Raw genomic sequence first — 10,939 nt, forward strand, 5'->3', positions numbered from 1 at the left:
ACTTTGTTGATATATTTATAGTTAGTTTATAGTTTTCAATTTTATATATCTTATTTCAAATTCGGGATTGTAGAATTTTATAAATATTATATATATATATATATATATATATATATAATTTAATTTTATTTATAACTAAAAATATATTAATAATATTTTAAAGTTAGTTTATAGTTTTCAATGTTTATCTATTTTATTTCAAATTTGGACTTGTAAAAATTGAAAGTATTTTATTTTGTGTTAAGATCCGAAGTTATAATTATATTGTTATAGTTTTTCAAATTCGAAGTTAACAATTTACTTTGTAAATATTTTTTTTATTCAATTTGCATCTAGCCTTTAATTTTATTAGTTTAGCATGATGAACGTTGATATTTCAAAAAAAAAAAATTTGTACTCATGTGAATTTGACTGTCTTTTCGAAAATTTCTATTCGCTTAACATATTTTAAGTTTAGTTTATCACACAGGTAAGTGAAAAAATGTTTATTGCTTTTTCACAATTGTATAATTCGCTGGCCTTTTTCGCTGCAATATTTGTATAAAATTTACATTTGTATACAATTGAATTGAAGTAAAATGTTTGTAAATTGTATAATTAAGTGTATAGCACGAAGATATTATGTTTTTGCATTTATACAAAACAGAAACACAATTTATACACTTCTGTTGTATAAAAACGAGAGAGGCGAGTAGGGGGAGAGTGGCGAGCGAGAATGGGAGAGTGGCAAGCGAGTGTTTAGGGAGAGGGGCGACTGACAAACGTTTGCTATGGGGCACAATTAAATCAAACAGTAGCTACTCCATTTATTTTAGATTATTAGTTTGCTATTATATACAATTATCTTTTAAAATAAGTGTTTATAAACACTTTTTAATTTTACCCAAACACTTTAAAACTTGCTTAAAAGCTATTTTAGCTTTAAAATACCTAAAATAAGTCAATCCAAACGGGCACAATATACATCACAAACATTGAATGACATAGAAAATGTGCACACTCTCTTGAAGGCAATTGATGATGCACAAATTGGATGTGTGTCATTTTTTTTATTGACAACTTTATAATTAGTTAGTACACATATTAATTGATATTAAATCTTATATATATTTAATTATTTTTAATTCTTTATTTGTAAAAAAATTATTTTAATTTCTTTTTAATTTTTTAAAAATTAATTTCTTAACTTCACTTTTAATTATTTTTTAAAAATTATGTATTTTTTTTAAAAAAAAGATAAGTTAAAAATTATATTCGACACTGCAAAATTCGTTTGGGAGATGAAATCTACGGGAGATTAAATGAATCCACTTGTGAAAACGTCATTCAAGAATTTGAGGTCTTGGTTATTGATCTATATTATCTCAGTAAAAAATGAATGTCAATAACATGTTGGATTAACCTGATGAAGATGAATACATGTCCAAAGGTCCAAAATTTAGAAGATATTATGATACTGTTGAAAAAAACAATGTTGATGATGAAATTGAAGATAATACAATACCTTTGAGATCAATTACACCAAAAGAAATATTTATCGTATCTTAAACTCTTCATAATTTTATGATGCAGTTCGACAAGACAACAACATAGTCCAGAAGTTTAGAGATAGTCTCAACTAGATTTAAATTTCAAAACAAAAACAATAAAATCATATTTCACTAAATTGTCTTAGATATATTTATACCTTTTTAAAATTTACTAGTTTACAATATCAATGGGACCAATTATTTATATAAGAGTTTTTCAAAAATATATCATTTTATTAAAAATGATAATTTTTATTATTAGTCCAAATTGTAACGGAAAGAAAATAATATCTTAAAAAACTTATTAATTTACTCAATATTAATTTAGTAAGATTTTCATAAATAGATTACGAACTACAAATTTTAAGAAAAGCACCATTAGTTACAAATAATTACTCTAATAAGGCTAGTAAAGATGGGATTCAAATTTGAAGTTTATCATCAACTTTTTTGTTAATCAATTCGTACACAAGGTAACAAGGGCGTGCATCAGTGATTCAATCTAATTTTATATACTCATCGATTCGATGCATTAATTTTAATTTTTTAAATATATTTTAAATCAATAATTAAATATTTTTATAATTTTCAGTTTATGGATATTTATTCAATTTTAATTTATTCTTAGAAAAAAATAAAACGTAAAAGCAGACCGGAGCCGGCTGCTCCCAATCTTCTCCATTCTGGTTTTAGGGTTTTCTCTTCCAGCCAAAACCCTGATTCTTCACAACTTCCCGGCGAAGTGGCGTCGGAGGATTCAATTACTGAAATTTCTCTCTATATATAATACCTCTGGCATTTTAAAGAGAAAATCCAATTCAAATCACAGCCTTCAGTATGTCAATTCCAAAGGAGCTCTATCCCACCGAAGATGACCTCCCGTACGAGGAAGAGATCCTCAGAAATCCGTTCAGCCTGAAGCAGTGGTGGCGCTATCTAGTGGCACGAGCAGATGCGCCATTCACAAAACGAAGAGTGCTTTACGAACGAGCTCTACAAGCTCTCCCCGGAAGCTACAAAATATGGCACGCGTATCTCCGCGAACGTCTAGAGTTAGTTCGGAATCTTCCAATCAACCACTCGCTGTATCAAGCTCTAAACAACACTTTCGAGAGAGCGCTTGTTACAATGCACAAAATGCCACGGATTTGGATCATGTACTTGGTGAGTTTAACTCAACAGAAGCTCGTTACTCGAACTAGACGCACTTTCGATAGAGCATTGTGTGCATTACCTGTTACTCAACATGATAGGATTTGGGAACATTATTTAGTGTTTGTTAGTCAAAGGGGAATTCCTATTGAAACGTCACTTAGGGTTTATAGGAGGTACTTGAAGTATGACCCTTCCCATATTGAGGATTTGCTTGAGTTTTTGTTGAATTCTGAGCTGTGGCAGGAGGCGGCAGAAAGGTTAGCTGGTGTATTAAATGATGATCGGTTTTATTCTATTAAAGGGAAGACTAAACATAGGCTCTGGTTGGAGCTATGTGACTTGTTAACACAGCATGCTACTGAAATATCAGGTTTGAATGTGGATGCCATAATTAGAGGTGGGATTAAGAAGTTTACTGATGAGGTTGGGAGGCTTTGGACATCGTTGGCGGATTATTACATTAGGAGGAAGTTGGTTGAGAGGGCAAGAGATATTTTCGAAGAAGGGATGACAACTGTGGTGACTGTTAGGGATTTTAGTGTTATCTTTGATGCATACTCCCAGTTTGAGGAGAGTATGCTTGCCTTGAAAATGGAGGAGATGAGTGATAGTGAGGTGGAGGATGAAGGGACTAACGGTGAGGTTGGGGCAGAGGAAGATGTGGATGAGGAGGATGATAGGTTGAATGTGGCAAAATTGGAGAAGAAGCTTAAAGAGTTTTGGCTAAATGATGATAAGGATATTGACTTGAGATTAGCGAGGCTAGAACATCTTATGGATAGGAGGCCAGAGCTTGCGAATAGTGTGCTTTTGAGGCAAAATCCGCATAATGTAGAGCAGTGGCATAGAAGGGTAAAACTATTCGAAGGGAATCCAACAAAGCAAATATTAACGTTCACTGAGGCAGTTAGAACTATTGACCCAATGAAAGCTGTGGGGAAGCCACATACTTTGTGGGTTGCATTTGCAAAACTTTATGAAAACCATAAGGATATTGCAAATGCAAGAGTCATCTTTGATAAGGCAGTGCAGGTGAATTATAAAACTGTTGATCATCTGGCTAGTGTTTGGTGTGAATGGGCCGAGATGGAACTACGTCACAGGAATTTCAAGGGTGCTCTAGAACTGATGAGACGTGCCACTGCTGAACCAACTGTTGAGGTCAAACGGAGAGGTAATTCTGACTTTCCTTTTGCATCTGTGCTCTTTCTTTTTTCATGACTGTTTCTTTATTCTTGTCACTTGTTAAATATTTAGCCCATCAAGCTTAAATAATAGTTCAGCATTAGATCTAATTGAGTCATGGAATACAAAGAAGTACTATATTGGCATTACCTCAGGAACTAAAATTTTGAATGTGGATTTCGTGTTACTTTTGTAGTAAAACAACAATCTACCGAAGTAATTCTTCATCCAAAAAAATAATAATCTACAGAAGCAGCAAGTAGTAATAAAAAAAGCTTGCATTTGGAAAAATCCAGACAAGCCAGACAAGCGGGTGATTTTATTTTTTAAGATAAGGGTAACTTTGTATTCACAAAAAATTCTATTGTCCTAAGAAATGATGAATTGGAAACTTACATCCCATAAGGGTAGTCAGATTACAAGTCTCCTAGGAAATCAACTAAATTTACCACTGCCCTTTCCAGATCTTCTTTACACCCAAAAATAGAAGGCTAATTTAGTTCATTTTTATCTTCTGAAAGTTGATATGTTTCCCTTCAAGACACCAGGCATTCCTTTCTTCCCAAATGGTCCGCCAAATACATTCTGGACATTCCTTTCTTCCCAAATGGTCCGCTAAATACATGCTGGGATAGTCTTCCACCATTCTTTCTTCCTGCCCCTGCTTCCAATTCCTGACCAACTGTTCAAGAGCTCCAGAGTAGTCTTTTTGCATCAGCCATCACCCAGTTTGGTTGAGGGATAAGAATAAATAGTCATGGAATAAAAAATAGTCTTGGGATTAAATTTTGATGTGTTGTTTGGTTGCCATGTTTGGGATATCTTATTCCACCATCTATACCATAGTGATGGGATAAGTTATCTCATATACATGGTGGGATCAGTTATCCCAGGATAACTAATTACAGGATAATTTATCCTAGGATAACTTGTTCCCAACCAAACGACCCCTTAGTGTACATAAGAACATGTTCCATAGATTTGTAGCTGTTTGAAAGTGTACGAATATGTGGTTGTTTACCTCAATTTCCTGGTCACACATGAAGGGCCTTGAGCAAATCTGCATACCTCTTTTGTGTGATGCCTCATGTATAATGTATGCCTTCCTTATTAGCAACCAGGCAAAGCATGTCTATTTGAGTGGGCAATTTCTCTTGAAACTGAAACTTAGCAAAGTTAAGTTTTTCTCCATGACCAATCTAAGTCTTCAAAATTGAAGCTGAAAAGTTTTAGGAAAACATTTAGTATATCTTGACTGAGGAATCTAGATATCTAATTTCATTATCAGTCGATTGATGATGTATGGATATTTGGGCTAACTCTTGGGTGCTCTCTTCATGTTTTAACACGCAGTTGCTGCTGATGGAAATGAACCAGTGCAAATTAAGCTACACAAATCTCTAAGGCTTTGGTTACTGTTTGTGGATTTGGAGGAGAGTCTAGGAAGCTTAGAGTCAACTCGTGTGGTCTATGAGCGAATTTTAGATCTGAGAATTGCTACACCACAGATTATAATAAATTATGCAGTACTTCTGGAGGTATGAATATCATTCTAATCATTACTTACGTATCATCTTACTGTTTTAAATGCTCTTAAAAGAATGGGGGAGTTCTTTGCATTTTGCATATCTAATGTATGAACCATTTCCTGGTTGTATCTTCGCCAGTTATTTTCCACGATTTACCCTCTAGTTTTAAGTTATTTTGCAGAACTTTAGAAGATTTAATTCTGTGAGGGGCAAAATAGGGATTGAATTCCCAAAACGGAAGTGGGATTGGAAGGAAAAATTGACAAAGAAAAGGAATAAGGGGCCAGTAGTGGGAGAAAGATGGAAGGCAACATTAGTAAGCTTAGTAATCTTCAAATTGAAAAAGATCTCCAATCTGCATACTTGTTGATTTGAGAATATTCTTGGATACTAAACTGTCACTAAGAAGGATTCTTGATAGAAGCTGTGAATAATTGGCTGAGAAGTTTCATTGTGTAGGTAACATAGAGCTTCTGCAATCAAACAGCTATTCAAGATCCTCTCTCCCATTAGAATGTGGAGTATCCCACTTTTCACTTCTCATCACTAGGAAACTAAACGACAAAGCATATGAATTTATTAAAGAACTACTTACTAACTACTTGGTTTGTTTCTTACTGAGCAGAATTTCCTTTTAGTTTCCTGCCAAATGAAAGTTTTAAACACTAAACAAATATTAAAATAGTATCTTTTAGACTTTTTCACAAATCCCATTAGTGGGGCAATGGCCTTATGCTGTGTGATGCTATCCTAATGTCTGCTTACAACATGAAATCCTTCCACTCTTACTTTATGACTCAGAAATCTTTACTGTTATTGATTTTCCATTAAGAAGGAGCTTTTTGTATAGTTAGTCACTATCTACTGGATGGCTTCAGTATTGCTGCTGGGTTTCCATGTATGAATAGTCTCTCCTTTTACTCTGCCTGTTTTTCTGATTATGTAATTACTATTTTATCCATCAGAAAATGAGATTTCTATGATTTCACATAGGCATTGAAAGATCGGGTTGTAAATGATTAAAAACAAGAGGATAAAGTGAAGATAAAAATGCATACATTTGAGGTCAAAATGCAAAAAACTCAAGAAAAGAATTTGGATATCTTTTCTCTCTGGTGCAATTGGATTTAACCTATAATATCTGGTATTCATTTTGTCTAGGATCACAAGTACTTTGAGGATGCATTCAAGGTTTACGAGAGGGGTGTGAAGATCTTCAAGTACCCACATGTTAAGGATATATGGGTTACCTATCTTTCCAAATTTGTTAAGAGATATGGGAAGTCAAAGTTGGAACGAGCTAGAGAGTTATTTGAGCATGCTGTTGAACAGGTATGTATATGACAATATGTTTTATTTGTTCAGTAAACAAGTATAACATAAGTTCTCTATGATATAAATCTGAATTGTAAAATCGTTCTTTTTTGCTCCAATATGGTAAGTTCATCAATGATGATTTTTGGAATTCAATGATTCACTGTTTTAATTGGATGTTAGATTCTCAACTGATGTTTAAAAATCTTATGAGTTTTTCCTTGTTTTTCTCTAACTACCTTAATGAATATGTGGAGATTTTGCCATTGCTCTGATATTGGCACATTTGCTTCTCGTTAGCAATATCATATTCTTATGTGTGTTGAACGTATGTAATGGCACCAGCCACTTTTTTGACCTTCTGTACAGATCTGATATTCACTAGAATTTCTTGGACTTGTGTACCCTTTGTACAACAGGAACATCCCCTTTTTTGTGTGCAATTTAGTGTCAGTCAATCAACATCCCCTCTGGCGTGGCTTAATGTTGTTAGTAAAGAAGGAAATTGGTGGATCTAGGATAGCAACAGGTTTAAACTGACGGGAGAAACCATTGGCTGCGTATATGTTTTGGGAGACACCTGTTTCTGTTTAAGAAGTGTCCGGAAATCTATCTTCCTTCAGCCACCGTGTATCTTATTCTTTTAGTTACTTTCCAAATTATCCTTTTGGTCTTTCATCATCCTCTACTTTTTATATGATAGTATTCTACCTGGATAAGGGCGCAAAAGTGGTTAGACAGCTCATTGAATCATTTTATGCATTGTGCTGTGCAGCTTGATTTTTTCCCTTAGGGTTTAGCTTGAGGTCTTGTCATGTCTACCTGTGTGCATTTTATATTTATTTTTGATGCACAATGAATATACACGCAGCTTCACCTATGTTGCCTGTAATTTGCTGATATCACATAAATCTGTTGTTTTAGTCTAGAATCCTACATTGGCCATGTCTTGGGTGATAGTTGCACTTCCAAATTATGGGAGAAATTTTGCTTAATGCTGTTAGCAGAGGCTCTCATTTAATGTCTAACTGCTTCTTGTCTGTGTAGTTGCATCTTAAAGCACGTTCGGTAAATTCTGTTTGTCAAACTATGTTTGCATACTCATCTTCTACTGTTTCCATTCCCACCAGACCCCTGCTGATGCTGTGAAGCCATTGTATCTTCAATATGCTAAATTAGAGGAAGACTATGGTCTTGCGAAGCGGGCTATGAGGGTTTATGATCAAGCTACAAAAGCTGTTCCAGCAAACGAGAAATTGAGCATGTACGAGATCTATATAGCTCGTGCAGCTGAGATATTTGGTGTTCCAAGAACACGGGAGATATATGAACAAGCAATTGAGTCTGGGCTTCCAGACAAGGACGTGAAAGTTATGTGCTTAAAGTATGCTGAACTTGAGAAGAGCCTAGGCGAGATTGATCGTGCTCGTGCACTATACAAGCACTCATCACAATTCGCAGATCCTAGATCTGACCCTGATTTCTGGAACAAGTGGCATGAGTTTGAGGTGCAGCATGGTAATGAGGATACCTTCCGCGAGATGCTCCGTGTGAAGAGGAGTGTATCTGCAAGCTACAGCCAGGTAAAAAAATACTCAGTTAATCATTAAGTTAGCCATCTGTGATGTCCTTGAGAGCAGTAAATTAAGGAGCTCAATCATATTCTCACAAAGAATTAAGACCAAAGAGTACTTGTGGCATGGTTTATCCAAAAAAGTATTAAAGTGTACTTGCGGCATAAAAGAAGGCAGAGGATGGAAATTGTTTGGTACTAGATGGCTTCTAGTAGGAAGGATTGTGTAAGAAGAGTAATAATCTGGTTAATATGGTAGTACCAACTTAATCAGGATAAAATAATTACTTTACAATGTGTATCATCCAACATGGCATATAATTAACTTTGGAAGATGACAACCTAGCTTCTGATTAGACTGGGTCACTGGGAAACCTACTGTTACAGCTACTAATGTGTTATGCCAGGAAATTTCTTGCAAATAGGAAAGGCTTATCATGTAGTATTTAGCTTAAGTAACTACCATTTTTAACTTCTCGGTGTATGAACTATCAATCAAATCTGTCAACTATACTTAATCTCATACTAGTGGGTTGTAAGATCCTCTATATACATATTCTGTTGTATTCTGGTCCATGCAGTCCAATATTGAAAAGCAATTACTTGTCTTTTAAGGCGGATTTAGGGTTCTCTAAATCTCACAATATCCCTACAGTGATATAGAAGTCTTTAGCCCAAACCAAGAGGACTTCTGGCAAATACCAATGCAGGTTTTCTAACAATTACCAAGCCTTACCCCAATAAGTTGGTATCTCATATAGTGGTCATTTGTTCATTATGTTCTTTTTTCTGACCTAAATGTACATTCATGAGAGATTTAGGTCTCTTGAGACAACTTCTTTGTGAATTTGCATCCACCTCCTTCTCTTTTAGCACCTTAAATTGTCACATGTCACACTACTGGATTCATTAATTTGGAGGTCTACGTAAAATATGGCCGAACCATCTTGGATGATCACCTTATAATTTATCCTCTTATATCCGTGCTTATGTCCTAGTTTTGATTTGATCATTTCTAGTTATTTTCTGGTAAGATCACATATTTTCTTTAACATACGTATTGGTGAAACACGATAAGTATATATTAGGCTGTTGAGTACCAACCACTCTTACAACATTGCCTCATCTCTCAGAATCGTTCTATAGAACTCCTATGGTGCTCCATTTGAATTATCCTATTTTAGTCCTTTATGCTCAAATTTCATCTATCATTGCATCTTTTTGGGGAAGATTTAAGATATTTGAATTTTCGGACCTATCAAAAAGAATATTTGAGTTGTTTGTAGTAGCTAACCACTAACCTATCCAATCTCACTTGTTATTCGTTCTTTTGGAAGCTAAACTTGAAGTTCCTCTGTTCTGCCTTTCTCCACTAACCCTCACTCTCTAGACTGCTAGCTTCTCTATAGTTCTAGTTTTTGGTTAACATCCTTGCTAGTTTCTTCAATGACACAATCATATGCAAATAGCACGCTCCATGGAGTTCTCAAATGATCTACTATCGGTTGATTCATCTAAAAGTTAAAGGAAATAAGTATGGGTTTAAGGCAGATCTGTGGTGTAGACCCATAATTTATGGAATATCACTCGATCTCCTTTGGTTGGTCACCTTTTTGACCTTTCCTTCATACACATCCTTTTAATAGTTTTGTATATTCTCACATTTCTGCATTTCTTGAACTTTGTTGATTGACCATACTGACATGCTTCTTATACCTGCAGACACATTTTATCCTACCGGAGTATCTCATGCAAAAGGATCAGATGCAGACCCTTGAGGAAGCAAAGGACGTTTTGAAAAAAGCCGGTATTGCTGATGATGAGATGGCAGCTCTTGAAAGACAGTTAGTGCCCCCTGAAAATGATACAAAGAGCAAAGAAGAGAGTCGGGTAGTTGGATTTGTTAGTGCAGGAGTAGTTGAGTCAAATGGACAGAAAGTCACTGCAAACAATGAGGATATTGAGCTACCTGAGGAAAGTGATTCTGAAGAGGATGATGATAAGGTTGAAATTTCACTGAAAGAAGTCCCTGATGCAGTGTTTGGAGGTCTAATCCGTAAGAGGGACGAAGGTGATGAAGCAGAAGACAACTCTACTGCCAAGAATAAAGATAGTGATGGCCCTCTTGGCGCGCTAGAAAGAATAAAACGAAGGAAACAACAAGCATCTTAAGAGGAGTTTGTGTTTTTCTGCTGGTTTGAAATTTTTGACCTAATTCCTAATCGTGTAAATTGAAGTTTTAGATTGTTGTATAACTTTAATTTCTCCATAGAGAAGGTGTACATCACTCGTTATTTAAAGTGTACACGTTTGTTTATTCCTCTATCCAGAAAAATGGCGAGTCTTTCATCATTTTTGTGTTTAGAATTGTATTTTGTTACTTACATAATTATAACAATCTGGCTGGTGACACATGATGAATCTGTATTCATGTTTTTATTTTCGAAAATTGGACACACACTCTAGCCTCATTAATCATATCTTAATTTTTGGTGATAGAACGTTCAATATCTTCTCTGTAACTTCAAGAAATTTCATCTTTTCGATTATCAACCTTTTGGAAAAATATAATAAAATTAAACATCTAGTTTAAGAGAACGGGAAGAAACTACAAATTAAACCTTTTAAATTTAAGTAGCTAACAAGCTAAGCTA

At 34.8% G+C, this 10,939-nt stretch overlaps 1 protein-coding gene across 1 annotated transcript; it reads left to right on the forward strand.

Annotated features, from left to right (window-relative positions):
* The first annotated feature begins 2,152 nt into the window (after nucleotides 1–2,152).
* LOC107007786 (pre-mRNA-splicing factor SYF1) lies at nucleotides 2,153–10,702 on the forward strand. The gene is made up of 5 exons (XM_015206558.2): nucleotides 2,153–3,858; nucleotides 5,223–5,407; nucleotides 6,560–6,730; nucleotides 7,843–8,295; nucleotides 10,008–10,702. The coding sequence occupies exons 1-5, from the start codon at nucleotides 2,367–2,369 to the stop codon at nucleotides 10,455–10,457; spliced, it is 2,751 nt and encodes a 916-aa protein (XP_015062044.1). The 5' UTR covers nucleotides 2,153–2,366; the 3' UTR covers nucleotides 10,458–10,702.
* Nucleotides 10,703–10,939: the final 237 nt, after the last annotated feature.

The sequence above is a fragment of the Solanum pennellii genome, chromosome 1 (genome assembly GCF_001406875.1).
Source record: "Solanum pennellii chromosome 1, SPENNV200".
NCBI lineage: Eukaryota > Viridiplantae > Streptophyta > Magnoliopsida > Solanales > Solanaceae > Solanum > Solanum pennellii.

Excerpts from the sequence above, each read along its gene's own strand:
- LOC107007786 (XM_015206558.2), top strand. The coding sequence starts at position 2,367 with ATGTCAATTCCAAAGGAGCTCTATCCCACCGAAGATGACCTCCCGTAC. Across the intron at positions 5,408-6,559 it reads ATTATGCAGTACTTCTGGAG|GATCACAAGTACTTTGAGGA; the intron begins GTATGAATATCA and ends CATTTTGTCTAG. Across the intron at positions 8,296-10,007 it reads TATCTGCAAGCTACAGCCAG|ACACATTTTATCCTACCGGA; the intron begins GTAAAAAAATAC and ends TTATACCTGCAG.